At 36.8% G+C, this 18,684-nt stretch overlaps 1 protein-coding gene across 1 annotated transcript in view; it reads left to right on the forward strand.

Annotated features, from left to right (window-relative positions):
- Positions 1-1,308: 1,308 nt before the first annotated feature.
- Positions 1,309-18,684, forward strand: part of GREB1 (growth regulating estrogen receptor binding 1) — a gene marked incomplete at its 3' end in the record, with an annotated part of 53,705 nt that continues 36,329 nt past the window's right edge. The window contains 7 exon segments of the mRNA XM_083857369.1: positions 1,309-1,595; positions 5,592-5,717; positions 6,441-6,617; positions 13,279-13,461; positions 13,742-13,885; positions 15,191-15,316; positions 17,236-17,358. Of these exon segments, the coding sequence (XP_083713495.1) occupies positions 1,439-1,595; positions 5,592-5,717; positions 6,441-6,617; positions 13,279-13,461; positions 13,742-13,885; positions 15,191-15,316; positions 17,236-17,358 (1,036 nt within the window). The 5' untranslated portion in view covers positions 1,309-1,438.

Consider the following 18,684-nt stretch of genomic DNA (forward strand, 5'->3'; position numbering starts at 1 on the left):
AAATGGATACATCAGTAATATCCAGTGCAACTTCTCTGTTTGATTTTGTGTATATTCGTGAGTATTTTGATGGTAGTGCATTATTTTAGTCTGAACAATTTTCTTCAGTACTGCATCCATTATTTTATAGTTCTCATTATGGTTCTATTAATATTGTGTATTTCTATTATAGCAATGTTATGTCATGTAGTACTAACTGTACTCTCTATACAGTATTAACATGATACAAACAAATACACTAAAATATGATTGTATATGTAAAATATGCTTTATGAAGTCATAAAATGATATCCAAATCAACAAGTTTGTATGTTGTTTCCTTCAAACCCCTTTTTCTATGACAAGCAGTATGGGGTTTCACAGTGGCTTTCCTTTTGCTCCACTGATTCCTACAGGATGCTTCCCAACAGGCTAATTTCCCAAGCAGTAGCCAGTGCTGAGGAGGGGCTGTTCAGTGTTTAGGAATTACTGCCACAAACAGGAAGCATTTCATGCTTTCTATTCACAGTTACTTGAGGAGGGAAAGGACGTGGGGCCCAGGGCAAGAGCTACTTTGTAATAGGGAAAGAAAGCTGACATGGCTTTTGGTTACACCAGTTCATTGTGTTCCCTGTGGAAAGTGGGCGTCAATTAAGTCCAGGGAATATTCGGCTGGAATAGACTGTCTGCTCAATGACAGAATGAATAAATTACATGGTTTCACTAAAAGTAAAATCCTAATAAATAAACAAATGCAATACCAATGCATGTGAATGGATACTGTTTCATTCTAACAACAACAAAAACCCCCTGTGTTTTACAAGAAAAAATACTGTTTAGGGTGAAAAGTAAAAGTTATATTTCACCATCTCTGGGTTACAGCAATGCTACATTATTTATGAGACAGCACCTCTAAAAGATATGCTGAACGGCTTTAACCAGTGTTCAGCCATGATGGACAATGCAAAGATAAGTGCACAAAACTGTGCTATAGCCCAGATCATTTATTTGGCTCAAATCACTTAAAACAGAAAGGCTGTTTAACAATAGATTGATGACTATTGAAAATGCATCTCCTCAATTGCTATATAAGTCAAGGAATTACTTGAATCAGATTTTCAGATTTCTAGTCACTTTTTCAAGAAGGTGCCAAAGCTTGCTGCCTTTCTGCTGAATTGCAGAAAGCTGTTACTTTTAGATAACTTCCTGTAATTTACCAGCAGGATCTGCTCAGTGACTGCTGCAGTCAATGTTCTTTGCCTTTCTTTGTGGACAATGAAGCATTTCTCTTTCATGAGAAATGTTTAGCCTGGCACCAGCATGCAGTGATTGAGTTCTGAGTGCCTAAATTGTAATATTTTTAAAAATTTTTTGCTCTTTTTGTCTCTCTCTTTTTTTTTTTTTTTTTTTTTTTTTTTTTTTTTTGTTTGTTTGTTTGTTTGTTTGTTTGTTTGTGAAGATGGGAAATTCTTATGCAGGTCAGCTCAAGACAACACGGTTTGAAGAAGTGTTGCATAATTCTATTGAGGCCTCTCTCCGCTCAAACAACTTAGTTCCCAGACCAATCTTTTCTCAGTTGTATTTGGAAGCCGAACAGCAGCTGTCATCACTGGAAGGTAGGAAAAAAAGGAATTTCTATTTCTGTCAAAGGCCATTCTGCTATTTGCTCAGCCACGGCTCAGCATACACATTTTAAATTAAAATATGGAAAAACAGAAGTTTTTATTTGGCTTTTTTTTTGTGACCTGCAAATATATATGTATTAGAATTGGATTAAAAATACAAACTGCATTGTCTTTTATTTTGACAAAATTAAGCCACTTGCTTATATTCATCTCTACACAAAAATTGAAGTTCTAGGAACTGTTCCATTTGTGAAGAGGTTTTTAGAGATTTGGAACATAAATCTGTTATCCTATAATTTATTGTATACTGCTGAAAGTCACACAGTAAATGGGAGAAAACTCATAACACATTTATAAAACATATATGATAAGACTGATTTTTTCAGTGTGCATAAATACAGCAGATATATTTTTTTAGCTTTTGAGATGGTTTATAATTACTTCAGGCATAGTTTTTGTCGTTATTCTGTGGTGGCAGAGGTAAAAATTTAGGATTGTGTACTCTCACAAACCTTGCACAAGTTGGTATGTAACACATAGGATTTCTCACTGAATTTGTATCTGTGTTTACAGAAGCCTATTTTCTCAGTAATATAGTTTAAATGAACTGTATGGATCTCACAAGCAAACTCATGATGCAGTTTGGTGTTTGTTATTTGTAGTGGTCTCGTGGTTTCCAGTGAGTTTACTGGTGTGTATATAACATTGGCATGGTGGTGTAAGGTTATGTATAATAATTTGATTATTTAATCATTTCTGTCAAGAAGGTGGAGTTTCATGTCTTTTGTCCACACCTACTTTCCCTGTCATACTTTACTGCGGTTACAGTGAGAAATGAATAAAGGTCCACAGTAACACACTTCACCCACACAAATTCAGGCCAAGGAGTAGTAACAGATAAAAGTATTTTGCAGAGGTTAGTCTTTGCTATTGCCTCACAGTGACAGCTGTGAATATTTCTTGAAAAAAAAATCTGCTCACATATCATTAGTAATTTCCACTTTTTCTTTTTTTTTTTGCTAATATAGGACAAAAAAATAAATATACATTAATTTTTTAAATATATATACTGCATATTCCCTGCACAAAGTGATCCTTCTAGCATACCCTTCCATAAGGATTTAATAAACTTCCAAGGCAGCTGTGATGTCACAAAATTGATTATGACATCAGTTGGGAAAGATGCCACAAGAGCAGATGCATTGTTCAGGAACAAAAGTGCAATTTCACACTTCTGTAGTTTCTTTCTTTCTTTCAAGACTTTCAAAGAACTTTGCAAACCTTGAGGGGCTGATTCTGTGTTCATTGTAGTTAATGGAAACAGAATTGAAGTGTAATTAAAAGTCTCATAACAGCCTGGCAGAGAGCATTCCTTTCATGAAAGTTTCAGACAAGGGGAACTCTGAAGGCTCCTATAATAGAGTGCCTCCCAGGTTGTTCCTCAGGTGGAAGAGGTCTTCAAGCTGCTCTTATGTACTGCAGCCTTGTCAGAAATTGAATCTTCCACTTCTAGCTACATGAATCCCTGTGCTCTGAGGGCCAGGAGGCACCTGAATCAGAGACATCCTTGGGGGCTTGTGCAATGCTAATGAAACCCTTTACAGGTGGCAGCAGCTCATGCTTGAGTACTTTCCTTTTTACTCTTTTCACTTTTGAACTGAAAATGCTGTAGCTCTCTTATTTATTAGTCTCCACTTCCATTTTCCATTTTTTTCTTAAATCACCTATTATGGTTGAACAAAACTCACAGTTTACCTTTGTTCAAAGGGGAAATAAAACACATCCCGTTCTGTTCACTTTGTCTATCCGTACATTCCCATTTTCTCCCTTTAATAAATTTTGTCATCTTTTGGATCTTTCACTGTGCTAATTTAATACATAAACCCAGCAAAAAGAAAAAGAATGGGTCACTTGCTTTTTCCTTAGTTAAATTTTTTGCTGATTAGCAAGCTGGGATGGCTTGGCAAAGGCTCCATTAAGTGTCAGTGTCAGAGCTAGCACAGAGAAGAAAGAAGGAAGGGAGGGAGGAAGGGAGGAAAGGAGGAAGGAAGGGAGGAAGGCAGGAAGGAAGGAAGGAAGGAAGGAAGAAAGGATGGAATTTCTTGTCTAGGAGCAAGGGGAAGGAGAGGAGGGACAGACTCAGCCCTTTTGCATTGTATTTGCATGTTCATCCAGGTTATGTCATAACACATAACCTACCCTTAAACAGCATCGATGAAGATTTTCATTTTTCTCTTCATTCAATCGCAGCATTTTTGTCTTTAGACCATGCCCTTAAAACACTTGTGTTTAGTGTTCTTAGTTATGTGCACCAGAACTAGAGCTTAATGTTCAGAGTTCAAAAGCAAGCATACCCTTCAAATCCTCTTCTACACTGGACTGTAAATCTTAATGACCTTGACAGATAGATCTTCAGACTCCAGATTTACTTTCTCCTCCCTAGTTCTCATTTATGCTATGGTTGTTGTCTAGCTGATTGTACAATAATTTATCAATAAAATAAAAGGATATTCTGAGGAGGGTCGTAGGAAAGAAAAGATAAATCCTTGATGATATCCTATGGGATTCTGAATACCTGATCTGAAGTCAATTGAAGCAAAAAGAGTATGTCCATTAGACACTGGGCTTTGGAGGATGACTGCACTGCTTCACTGGTTTTCTGTTTCAAGGCTAAAACCTGGATCAACAGAGTAATGTCAGTGCCTAAGTGCTCTTTTGCTTGCCCAAGTACAGGCAGCTATTCAGCTTCCTGCTGGTCCTCAAGTACCTGCAGCCCTTCACCACCCAATTTTGAGTGGAAACTCTTGTGTTTGCTGCAGGCGTGTCCCTACAGACACCTAGAAGCCTACAAGGCTAAGACATAAACCCCACTGTCATTAGTACTTGTGCACTGTCTCCTCTTGTATGTAAAATGTTTCTCAGTTCTGTCTGTAGAAGTGTTTTCCCCATTCACCAGTTAATTGCTCTCCTCTGTTTGCCACATTCATCCCATTTGCCATGAGTGTATCTGAGCCATAAGAGGGGATGGAGGCATTGGTCAGTATGTTTTGCTGGAGCTGTTGCATCATGCATGAAAAAACCATTGTCCTTTGGGTGGAGAGAAGGAAAGAGACAGTCTCTAGTTGAAGGGGTGAAACACACAGCAGTAAAGCCCTCTAAACACACCTAACACATTCTAAAAATTGAGGGTTACATCATGTATTACTCTCTAGCTTTCAGTACTGCCTCTGTAGTGCCTCCTGGACTAGCACAGTCCAAGCACAGGCTGGAGCGAATCATCTACCTGAACATCTGCCTTTCCTTGACACTGTACACACTGTACACAGGGACTGTCAGTGCATTACGTGGAGCTCTGGATTCTGGTGGGAGACAGATGGGCTGAGAATTAGGTGTTCTTGTCATGGCATCATCTGTGGTGAAACTAGTTTCAAGCAGGAACAGTTTTTTTCAGTGTCCTGTACAAAACCAAGGACATGGTCAATACCTAATTAATAAACTCTATACTTGGACTGTAGCCAGGACATTCTAAAGTGCCAAGAAGTAATGGCTGCTAATATTATAAACAAAGGATACAGTTACACTTTTTTGATCAGCAAGAATTCAAACATTAGAAGCTAGTCCCCTAAAAATTGTGCACTTACCTTAAAATAATAAGATTTTAAAAATTAATAAGTTGAAGCTTCTTTTTATTTGTCCTTTAAGGTGTTTTACTTTCTCAGGTGCAGTTGAGTCATGCTTTTAAACTTATTTTGCACAGGAACTAACATCTTTATTTTCTTGATGAAAGGCATTCTATCATAAGAATGACTGGAAGTTGAAGCTTTAAGGAACAACAACTATCAAGAGTTGGCAACAGTAAAGTAATTGTCAAGAGCAGAGAATCCAGTTTGCTCTAATACTTTCTGTAACGGGGTCACCCTGTTCACCCACTGGTTTGTTGCCAGCATTTTCTGTTGTCGAAGTCATTTATGCTATGATAATTTGCAGCAGGCAGCAGAGCAGATAATGAGGAAGAAGAAGAAGAAGAAGAGGAAGAAGAAGGCTCAGAATCAAGTAGTCCTCCTCTTTCTTACCAGATGAAGCCTCCCCCAGAGGGATGTTGCACTACTGATGGTAAGAGTACAAACTGTGCTGTCAGAAGGATTTTCCCTACTGAAAAGGGTAAAATTTGGGCTATTTCCCCTATAATTTGTCAGAATGAGATAATCTATATGATACAGAAATCCTAAAAATGTCAGTGTTCATTACCTGCCAGATAAAACTGGATTGCTCTCAGTTGCTCTTCTGTCTGACAGGGTCTTTGTTCAGTGTCAGATAAGCATTTGTGTTGGAATGCCTGGCACAAGGACAGAACTTCTGTTCTCTTAGGCAACATACCCTTTAAAATGTGGAGTTTGCAGGCATGGTATTTGCTAAAATGAGTGTGATAATTCTTATTGCTTTATCACCACTCTGTTTAAAGTGTATCTTATTCTATGAAGCTGTAAAAAATATTTCAAAACCCAGGAAAAGCTGGTGAAATTCACCAGATTTTGAGAACTGTTTTCTCTCTTCTTTGAATGTCTGACCTAAGTTATGATGGTAGTGATGAATTCCATAAATATGTAGGTTACAAACTACCACCAAGAGATACTTCATTCTACATTTTCAAATTTTTGTTTGTTTATGGATGACCAAAATGTAGGGAAGAAAAATCGTCTTTCATATGCCTATGATAGAATGTAAGATTTTTTTTTTTCATTAAAAATATAAGAAGTCCTTTAATGAAGACAGTTGTGAGCAGGAAACAAAAACATCTTGTCAACTTAAAATAAGTTGAATTGTTGTTTTTTCTAGGTTTCTGCCAGGCTGGTAAAGATTTGAGACTGGTTTCAATTTCTAATGAACATATTGAGGTGCCATCTGGATTTTTGCTTGTTGGTGCCAAGTCACCGAGTTTACCTGATCACCTGTTAGTGTGTGCTGTGGATAAAAGATTCTTGCCAGATGACAATGGGCGCAATGCCCTGTTGGGTAAGTCTCTGACTGCAGTGGATTCTTCTGTGGCTTCAATTAATAGCTAATTGTTTTTTGAGTTCAGCAGATCTTATTTCTGTTCCACATCTATAGTAATGCTCACAGGTCATGCACAAGAAGCTAACAAGTCAGAGCTGGCTGTGTTTGCTTTGGCAAGATACAGAGTGAGCCACTTCATTAGAGATGCTTCATCACCTTCTGTCCATTAGTTCATGGCTAAATTCATTATTTGTCTGGTGCATATCCTAGTTGCTGGAACTGCACATCTGGTAACTGGACTGGTTGAACTTCTATGTGTATTTTAGCTTTCCAAATACAGATGTGTACAGACTGGAGGCCTGTCAAGTAGAAATTTCAGGCTCTTATATACATATAAACAGTTCAATGATAGTTTAGATTACAAAAAAATGATGACCATTTCAAATTGATTTCAGTTGAGAAAGGGATAACATTCTCCGCTGTGTTTGAACAATATCTTGGGTTCTGGATCCTAACCTATGACTTTTTGCTATCATTGCAATATAAATAAATATGAGTGATTATAAGTTGAATTTTTTTCTATATGTGTAATCAGTTAATACTGTGTGTTTGAAAAATACTCTTAGGAGGATGCTTCAATTTAATGTGTTTATTCTACTTACAAGTTTAACTTCTGACATAAAAATGGGTCCTTCTATCTATATTTATTATATTCTTTCTGATTGTCATTAACTTCATCCAAATCAAGCCAAATGGGAAAGATCTGAAATAATGTGAATTAATTGAATTAATATTAATGTTATTAAAATGGAATATTTTTATATTGGGAAAGGTGATGCATAATTGGAGGGGGAATTCATTTTCCAATGAGACACTCTCAGGTTTGTATGTATTGTTTTCATAGTTAAAAAAAATTATGCATCATATATTTGTGCACCAGTCTAAGCTTTGAACAAAAAAAGGGAAACATTTCCCAAGAATTTCAAGAGATTTATTTCACAAACACTGAGGGATATGACATGAACTCAATTGTTATCTCAGTTAGAGCATCTCTTCAAGGCGTTTGGGTTGACAGTGGAGTGCGAAGGTGCATAATGTGATTCTATGTACAGTAATTTCTTTTCCTATGTGATCTTGTAGAGTTGGATTGGTCACAGTGTATTTGACCAGTGATTGTAAAAGAATTAGGAGGGTTGTAAATCACCCACGTGTTGTCATTTTAAAGATAAAGACAGGAATGTTGTACCACTCAAGTCATTCAGTGCTAGCACTATTAACAGCTTAAGCTCCTTAGGCTGTTAGCAGAGAGGAAGTAGTGTATTTGTTAATTGCGTGCTAAACAAGAACAGAAAAAGGCAACAGGAACGTAATTGGGAGGGTTTTATGCTACTTGCATCCTCAGTTTGCTTATTTAATACATTTTAGTTTCCTGAAACCATTTAAATGCTTATTTTTGACTGTTGTTACACACTTAAACCCCAGTGAACCACTTTCTTTTGCAGAGAATTCTAGTAACTCTGTAGTATGACTTTTATATATTCTACAACAAGCTCAAATATAAAAGAACTTCTATACTTTAAGATTCAAAGTCTTCATCTGGAAGGTGGAGATAAAATAATGTTCCTGGTCTCTAATGTAATGAAAAAAATTACATATCATAATATATAATTTAATAAAAAAATAATAGCATACTAACATGAGGATAGTATACTATTTGTACAATAGACCATTCTGTGGATAGAAATGATTGTTTGATTCAGGTTTTCATATGCCAGTGCAACTCAAATCAGGGGAAGTAAAATTAGAAGCAGACATGAGTAGTCTTGTGGTTTTGGACAAACAGTGGGACAAAAACCAGAACCATCATTGCTCTAAATAATCTCTTAATGTAGCACAGTGATCTCTGTCTGGCAGTAGATTTAAGTTGAAAACACATCATATGAAGAAAGGAAACTATTTAGTGTCTTGCTTTTCAAGACAGCACAGAAGCCTTATTTTTGGTATTCTGAGTATAGGCAGTACTCCATCAAACATGTTGGCCTCTTGAAACAGCATGGAAAGTGGTCCCTTCAAGCCTTTGTAGGTTTAGAGGGAAATTGAATTGGATTAATTTTGAATTGAAATTAGCTGTCATGTGAGTATATCCCACATTTTTAGTAAAGCTTGTTGGTGATACAGACACAGGATTTGTAACCCTTCAACCTCACTGGGGCTTTTTTGCCTAATTTTATGGTTTTTCTTCTTAATATACTGTATTTTTGTAAGGCAGCTGTTATTCAGCACTGTCAACTTTTTTCAAAAGTGTTTATTTAAAGAGTGAAGACACCAATGAGTCACCCAATAGTTTCCTGATTTCTTATGTTCTGCTGCATATGTTTGCAAAGCTGCCCATAGATTGTACAAAAAGACCAGAAGAGAGCAGGAAATGTCTCAGTAGTTTCAGGGCCAGATTTTGACTTATGATCTTGTTCTCATTTGGGGCTGCTGATACTCCTCTGGGGCATGTGCCATTTTATTGATAATGCTACCAAGTTGTTCCACCATCAAGGCAGAGGTACTTATGATTTGAAAGTCATTTCTGTTGGAGGTCGTTTTGTTTTTTAGTTTTTACAATTGATGTGTTATTCCATAGGAAGAAAACCTCAACAGTTTCTGGAAAACACTAAATTTTTGGTAACAAAAATGTTTTCTGTCTGAAGGCATGTTCCTCATGTGATTCTGTTAATCATGTTAGATCACAGGTTTAACTGCTTTGCGAAACAGTTTCAGGTCTTTGTCTTTAGGAAGCTGTTTCTTGGGTTTTACGCAGTCTAAAGGAATGCTTAGATGGAGGAAGTGATCTGTGATAGTGATATATTTATTGTTTCCTAATTAAAGCAGTAAACATGTATCACTCTGAAAGGGTTTTCTTCTTGTTTTGGGTTTTTTTTTTCTAGTTCTCGCTCTTCAGGGGAGTCTCTTATAATAAACAAAGCAGCTATTCACCCATCATTTTCCAAAAGACCAAGCAGCTGTCTATTTTCCTAGCAGGGAACAAGAAATCCTTTTTTTTCCCAGTGAGTCCCTGAGGTCACAATGACAGAGGAAGAGATTAGTTTGCTTGCATTGTAAGCTGTATGTTAGATGAAAACATTGTGCCATAAAATACTGTGACTGCTTCTTATAAATATGCAATGATCTGTTGGGCTTTTGTAACAGTACTGAGTTTCCATACAATGGAGCTCTCCAGCTTGACCATATTGATTTTATTCCTTTTTTAAACATAGGACTTCAGTCTTCAAATGGAATGGTATTGAGTAAGTTGGAAAACCATGGAGCATTGTCAGTGTTTGTGTGCCTTTTTCTGTGAGTAGAACTGAAAAGAAGAAATACTTGTGGTGAAAACTTGAAAATATAATCATTCTTTGTATAAGCAAGCTGCAAACTTTCCACCAAAATATTAATATTAATTAAAAGCTTGTTTCTCATTTAAAGGAGAAACAAGAAGAAAATTTTCTGCCACTTTATGAAAGATTTGATTATGCAATATCAAGTGGATGTCCTTCCATTCTAAAATCCTCTCTTTATCCATACCAGAAGCTCTTTGTAGATCCAAAGGAAGCATTTTATCAGTGAGAACGTAGGTCAGGTTTCATAACCTTTTGGTCCAAGGTCCTTCTTCAGAGCTCAAGGTCCCTGCTGTAGAAGAGCTTTTTAAATTATGGAAAATTGATCATTGTGATGTGAGCAAATTCAAGCAAATGCATATGATAAATCACAGATACAATTAAACACCTTCTGATTAAACAAACTTCAGAGGGGAACAGCCCTTAGTCACAACTGAGCTGAGCTTGGTAAGAAGCAATGACCGAAAGGTGAAAGGCTTTTAGCCCCTAAACTCCAGGCATTGATTTCTAATTCTCTTGTGAAATCAATCCCATGACATAGATATATTGAGTCACCTTATGGCTGCCCCAACTCCCCTGACCTTTGTCCTCTCTATAATGTATGGAAGAATATTTAATGCAGCTTGTTTATGAAACAAGCTGTCCCCTCTGTCAGCTGCTGCCTTGGGCCATGGTATGAGCAGGGCATTCGGAGGAGGATGATGAAATGTTTGGGTTCTCAGTGTTACTCAATCTGCCACATAAAATGCTCTGAGCAGTGGTGGCAGGGCCCTGCAATGAGAAATGACTGAACAGCATTTTATTGCACTGGAACTATAAGAGCATGCTGTGTTCTGTGTGTGGTGTCAGGGCTGAGCTGCATTAATGAAGCAATGGCTGTCACCAAAGAGTGTCAGTCAGAGGGAACGGGATGGAAAAGGGTGTTGGCAGGAGCTTGCAAGAAAGAACTGAGTCTCACTCAGAGGGGCTGGAGAAACTTGAGGTGAAAGATGATAATTTGACTTAAAGAAAAACTAAAAAATAAACTTATAAAATTTCCTCCAAGGGCTTTTCAAAACAAGTGGACAATTTAGATCTGTTTAATCCTTACTAGGCCTCACCTGTGTGCTATATAGGGCATAAACTAATTTTCCAGTAGATGCCACAGAGTTAAGAATAGGTGATTATGGCAAAAGCTTTTTTTCAGGTAGAAGTTATTGCTAAATCTGGTTTGGACAGATGTAATTTACAAAAGTGATTTGCCAATCTGGAGTCCAAATGACAAGGGGTTTTTTTTGTCTACTGTCCAACGTGGATTGAACAGCATTTGAGTTTGTCAAGGTGCTTTGTCAAGAAAATCCCAGTAAAACAATAAAACCTAAAAAGTGTACTTTAGGAAAAAAACAAAGAGTAAACTTGAAAACATGTGCAGTCTTGTAAGTGGCAACCAGGCAAAAATTGCAGTGCTGCTGCTGTGGTGCTCTGTGTACTGCCAAATATATGGGAAGTTTTCATTTACTAGCAAAAGCGTTTTTGATCATTTCTTAATTGGCATAAAATGCATGCAAACTCTACAGCTTTTGCCACATCCGCTCTAATTTTGTTTCCTTTTGTTGTTGCTTTTATTGCAGCTACTCAAGGCTCTGTGATGTTAGACAGATGCTTTTGTGCTGACTGATATAACACAGAGGATTCTGCAGAGTCATGACTTGTCCTGATTTTATGAGTCACAATGACTTTTATCATCCTACTGACTAGGATCAGAGAGATAATAGGCAGCTTTCAATGGCTGTTAGCCACTTGTTCCCATGGATACCAGACCAATCTCCACATCAACTTTAGTTTTTAATAAATTCTTCTGAACCTTTTGAAAACTAATGAAATTGCTCAGGTTGAAAACCAAGCAACAGGTGTTTACAGAACATTATGTTTTAGTGCTTGTACTTTACAGAAAGAAAAAAGCATTGACCATTAGTTTATAAATCTAATTTGTCAGAGATATGTGATTGAAATAATAAATATCATAAATGGCTCTTAATTTCATTTACCATATTATTGATCCTTTATTCTAGTTTTTTCTATTCAATGGTATTGTCCACCTTATGTGTAATATATTTCCTTTATTTTTAACATGTTTCAATTCACTGAATAGACCCTTGTCATTTCAATTCCTGTCATTACACATAAAAATGTGCATTACATATGGTTAAAATGAAAGAAAAGATCATACTTCAGGTCATGTTTAGGGAACAGAGAGAAAATTTCCATGGGTAAGATTATATTTTAATTTCTCCATATAGGATGATGATAATAATAATAATAATAATAATAATAATAATAGTATTTTCAGATAGTTGCATTAGTCTCATGGAAGATGAAAATGTCTTAAGAAATAATTTGTAAAATGGACAAAAAAAGAAGAAACTTGAGGCAGCTGCGTGAGCAGTGCCATTTATTTACAATGCTAATGACATCAACACCATGAGCCCCTTGTTGAGGCTCAAGCTGTGTATTTCAGAGTGAGAGGAAATGGCAGTATCACTGCAAATGCCCCATCAAGCCTGAGTACAAAAAGCTTTACGGGGAAGGACTGTGTCTCTGTTGTGTCTATAAAGTTGCAGACACTTTGTTCCTGTAATCATAAATAGTTTTAACTGCTGTGAAGTGCTGACACAGTCCAGCCATAATTTGACAAAGCTATTTTAAATTAATAGCCCAGGAACTCTTTAGTATTTTCTCCTCTCTAGAACAGTAGGAATCTCATCTGTAGTAGGAACTTGGTACTTAAATACATTTAGATCTATTTAAATATTGTAGGTTAAATATACTTAATTTCTTGAGACTTAATTGCATGTTTCATTGAGTTGAGTGAAGTGAAATTCAGTGAAATTGAATGATATGTCAATGAAAACTGAAAGAGAAGTGAAGCGTGTATGTGCTGTGGTGCTGAACAGGGCTGGGGTTAAGCAATTGACTCAGAGCTCTTCAGTCAGAAACTTTTCATAGGCAGGTAATAAATAGGAATTGTGACCTTTTTCTATGGGAGAAAATGAAAAATATGACACATTTTATTTGTTTTTTAAACGTGGGGCTGTGTTTTTGCAGTCTGTTATCTGAAGTGCAATACACTTTCTGTAGAAAGTGCAAATACTTTTTTTGAGGAAAACGTTAATAAAAATTTCACTCTCTGGAAAAAAACCAACCAAAACCCCAAAACATAAATACAACCCTTCCTCTGGAAAGTGTCATGTTTGAATGTTATTAATAGTGACCCACCTATCTTATTGGATTATGTGTATTGTTTATTTTATCAGGCTTCTCTGGCAATTGTGTTGGCTGTGGCAAGAAGGGTTTCTGCTACTTTACAGAATTCTCAAATCACATTAATCTTAAACTGACCACTCAGCCCAAGAAACAGAAACACTTAAAGTATTATCTGGTCAGGAATGCACAGGGAGCTCTGACCAAAGGATCTGTAATCTGCTGGAAAGGGGCAGGTAAGATAATGAAGCTGTCTTCCTCGAGCTCTGGTTTTCATCATCCAAGCTTAGTTATCATGGGGACTGGCGTCTGTGTAAAGCCTAAGAGAGATCATTTGAAAGACCCTTTAAAGCCAGGTGACTGCTAGAGCAGCTGTAAAAGCCATTGTCTGACCTAAAATGAGCCTGGCATGCCTGAAGACATTGGTTCCTTCATTCCAAGTGCTGTAGCCTCTAAGTAATTCATGTGTGAAATTATCAGAAAGGTAAAGAAGGTTATTTTTTTGTTGTTGTTAAGAGTTCAGAGGCCGGCAATCTTCAACCAGTACCTGCTCAAGCACCTTGTTCCAGTTGCCAGAAAGTTCAGGCCTCTCAGGAAGCACCTCCAGCGAGCCTCTCCCACCTGCAAATCCCAGTGCTCCAGCTGGGACTCAGCAAACAGGTACCTCTTAAAAGAAAAACACTCTGGGGTTCCACTTCCACTTAACCCTTGCGTGCTTTGTATTTGGGTATACTTGTGTGAAAGCAAAGGCAAACAAACAAATAGAGCACATTGCCTAATAAAACAAGTTGAATAGAATTAGAGATCTATTACAAACAAAGAATGCAATTATACTTTGAAGGCTTCTCACTGTCTATTTTCTCCTGTCAGATTTCTGTATAAAAGACTAGCAAATAGTAAATAGGTATTCTGCAGCTTGCTTACAGTTGAACCAAACCAAAATGTTTTAGGAAGCCCTTATTTCTAAAGTGTTTTTCCAGCTGTCACTTGTCTGGTCACAGATGACAACTGTTACAGGATCCAGTGTAATTTTAGCTTTTTTTGTCTGATCCAGTCTATTTTATGCTGTGACCAGAAACCTTTTCAAAACAGACATTATATGGGCATAGGCTTAAAAGCTAGTGATTTTTTTCTTCTGCTGAGAAAAGTGACTTTAATATTAAAAAACAGACTAGTGGTCAGTATCTGTAACTTTCTTTGTATTAAAAATTCTTTCTGAGACCTTTACTTTTCCATTAACTTGATATAAATGAAAGGTTATAGATGATAGAGGCTGGAGTGATCTCTCTGAGCTTCTTCATAATGAAGACAGCTCTTTAGTGTCTTGTGACTATTACAGGTTTTTCCTGGGTTTTTACACAGAGGAGCTGAAGCACATCTGTGGTAGTTATATTCTATTCTCTGTGTGAGACAGAAGCCTGTTAAATAGTCGTGATCTGGAATACTGGTGCCCTTCCTTAACAAATCATCAATCTCCTTATGATGACAGCTTGCCTTTTTCTTTTTTCTCAGATGTTACAAAAAAGCTACATTAATTACAAGCATATTAGGCTTGAGAACACATCTTTTTTTTTTTTTTTTTTTTTTTTTTTTTTTTTTTTTTTTTTTTTTTATGCAGCATAGTTAAAAAAAATCCCAGAGAAAGATTGGGATAGAGGCATAGTAAATTTTAAACATCTCTCTTTTGCCTGGTTCTTGAGAAAGCTTTATGTAAGACATAGGGTCATGCGAAGAAGCTACAGCTTCTGACATATGCATTTAATTGAAGAATCAGATTTTGCCCAGGCACTTAATTGGGAGTAGGAGGTCAGAAGTGGATTGTTTTATTCAGCATTGTATTCACTCTTGAGCAGATCCTGATGGCTCTATTAAAGTAAATGATGAAATGATTGGTTTGTTATATCAATTCAGGATCTTGACCTAGAAATGTTTGATGTAAACACTTTGGGGTTTTTTTCTTGTCAGCTGCAGCCGTAGATCACATCCCTTCAACAGCCACATTCAGCTCAGCAGTTTATAATGGCAAGGAATCACCTAAACAGCAGTTGATGAAAAATAATCTGCCTGCTCTGACAAGACCTTCAGTGTTAGGTATTTGTATGGATTTGTTGTTTAATAACCCTAAACTCTATCTGTATAACAGAAGCATTGAACAAATTATATAATGATTGTAATTTCCTGAATGAATAGAAATTACCATTTCCTTCCAAGCTGTTTCTGACCACAATACTGTTCTCCGTATCAATTTCCAGGGGGGAAAAAAAATCTTTATATGTTTTCAGCCATAGTTTTTTTACAGTTCATAATATTAACTGGATTTTTTCCTCATATTTATAGTTCATTCATTTAATAGAGACACAGAGGAAATTCTGAACCCAGGTTCTTAAAGAATGTGTCAGTTTGCATCGATTTCACCAAGAGATTTTGTGAAGGGAATTAAGAAATATTTATAAGTAATCACTCATAGGATGATTCTTATTGCAGTTCCCATTGAGCTGTTGCAGTTCACCTTGGAATGGAGAGCTAGACTTTGGCAACTGGCTCTGAATTGAAGAAACTGTCCTCACTGTAGTATTATTATCAGGATTTTTGTTAATTGTTTTCTGTCACAAACTGTGTCAGTATCTTGTTTTAAGAAGAAAATTAGCTTTCACTATGGCTAGAAACAAGCTGTAGCTCTACTTTAGGATAAGTCTTCCCTAGTTTCTCTGCTGGTGTCACAGACAAATTCTCCTTCTCTGCCCATTCAGGCTCTTAATCTCTTTTGTCAATGCAGCAGCACATTATTGCTAATTCATTTCAGAAGGATTAATTTCACATATCAACATATCTGCAGGAAAGAGCACAGCACTGTCAAATAAAAAAATTCCTTTGTATTGCTCTTAGTATCTTGTGACTTTGTCTCAAGGCTATGCCAGGAAACCAAGTAAGAGGATGAGCAGCACAAACGGCCAAAGGCTGCCCTCGCGTGGTAAAAGTGTAAGGGACAAAGTCACTGGCAATCTCTGTGTGAGGGTCGGCAAGAGAACAATCTTCTTCTAGACCTGAAGATATCGGTTTTATCTTTAATTTTATTACACTTTTCAAAATGTAAACCCACACTTTTAATATTAAATTCTTAAGTTGCCTCGCATCTTATGTTGGGCTAACTATTCTGCCAGGAGATACAGCCTTGGCAGGGTGAAGCAGTGTTACAACCTCTGTGCAATCATGTCCAGAAGCAGAAATAGCTCAATCCTGCAACTTTCTGAGCAGTCCCTGGAGGACCACTGACTCACAATAATTAAAATACTTGATTTTAGTGGAAGCTCATCTTTCTAGGAGTTTGCAGGAGTGCACAAGGAGACTCAAGAAAATGAAGAAAGAAAATTATAGAAATTAGTCATCAGGATCCCCTAGAGAAACTGTAAAAAAAAAAGGTTTTTTTTCTGAAAAAAAATTGAAGCTATACATAAGTAGGAGGAAGGTGTAGAAGTAGTTTGATAGGAGTTGATATGGAATAACATAAAGCCAAAGATGGAATGCCAGCAAGAAGTGGTAAAAATCCTGTAAATGGGGAAATTGTTGAAAAGAACTCAGATGTTTATTGCTATTACTCTGAAACCCTTGGGAATATTATTTTTCAGTCAGTTGCATGTAACACTGTGTCATGTGTTTGAAAATAAAAGGACAAAAATGCCCACAGTCTTGACTTCAAGATAGTAATACTTTTAAGGATTCTTAGTCTGTCTCCTACTGTACTTATACTGTATTTTTCTTAGTAGCGAGAAAGCATTGGTATAAGATAAGGAAAATCTGGATAATTAAGAGTTCTCTGCACCAGAAATTTCCAATAAATTTAAGCAGGACGCAACAAAGTAAAATAAACCACACAAAACTATTATATTCATAGACTTGACCTTTTCTACTACAATACTCATTGAATACATTCAGTCTATCAAAACATATTGAATAATTTCCATGCACAAATCCGTATTAATTTTATTCTAATATTTCTCTGAAACATTCAGGCACATTAACAAATTCAGGGCCTCCAAAAAAGCGCCATAAAGGTTGGTCACCAGAATCTCCATCATCCACTGAAACTTGGAACTTGCAGCTCAATCCACAGGCTCCAAACAGAATTAAAAATGGTAAGCTATACCCGAAGTAATGATTTTGTTTTATTATTCAGAAAATAATGGGGGGAAGGAAACATTATTTTAAAGTCACATGCTGATTCATATGAGAGATTTCTCTGTGCTCACCTAGATGCTTTATTTCCATTGATTTGTTTTTGAGACCCTGAGCCTAACTCCCCTTAGGTTCCAGTCACCGAGTCATGAACAAATCCCAACAGATGCCTTTTAGTCACACTTTTAGACACCAAAATATCTCTGGAATATTAAAATTAGTATCATAACTCAGGTCCACAATTGTCAGAGTCCAGGACATCCCTTTGGGCACTCTGGGACCCGAGGAAGGGAGTTTGATGGGGGAAGTGGAGCTGGTCCAGGGGGGTTGGAGACCCTGGCACAGAGCCCAGGAAGATACTAGCTTTGATTTTAGTCTATGGGAGAGGCTTCCAACACTAGGAGAGGAATTAAAAACCACAAAGGTGTGAAAACAGTAGTTTAGCATAGCATAGAGTGGAAAATTTTGTAGTTTTGGGGTTCTTAGACTGGAGGTAAATATGAGACAAAATGGAGGATTTAGGGCGGCACCCTAGGTCCTTCTTGTTCCCCCTTGGCATCCATCTTCTGCAGTGAGGGGGCACAAAGTAGTTTAAGGGAATTGGGTCAAAGTAGAAATGACTCTTTTAGTATAGGGGATAAGCATTGGCATGGAATTGTAAATAAGAGACACGTAATTATCTGTATAAGAGGACAGTGACACCCCATTGGGAGTCAGTCGCCTTGTGTCCCAGCCACTGTTCACATCTCGGCTGGGTGTGGAGAAAATTGAGAGATATGAAATAATAAACAACATGAGAAACCTTGAAAAACGAGACCTTGAAGACTCCACTTCTTTCTTGCGACGTGGCTCAGGGCTTTCAGAGGGCAAAAGACTCTCAACCACCAGAATCTCGGGTGAGAAACCAAACCCGAGACATATTAACAGTACCATCCATTGTTTCAATTATTTGTCATAATATTCTTGGCACTTGGATTTTATAGCTAGATACAGACAAGAGTGACATGCAGTGAAATAAACCCAGTTTCTCCAAAATGTTTTCTTTTAATGTACTATTTTTGCATTAAAATTACCATAAAGAAGTTATACCTGAGCACACATTGAATCTTATTTTTTTCTTTCTTCTTAGAGCAATAAAAACTGTTTAGAATGACTGAAACTAAATATATCACACAGAACTCACAAATCATAACTACACATATAATCACAATACCACATAAGTCTCTGTATTTATGCATTCGTACCTGGAACTGTTTGTTTGTAAACATTTCAAAATCTTTAGATGC

The sequence above is a fragment of the Zosterops lateralis genome (genome assembly GCF_965231275.1).
Source record: "Zosterops lateralis genome assembly, chromosome: 3".
Classification (NCBI taxonomy): domain Eukaryota; kingdom Metazoa; phylum Chordata; class Aves; order Passeriformes; family Zosteropidae; genus Zosterops; species Zosterops lateralis.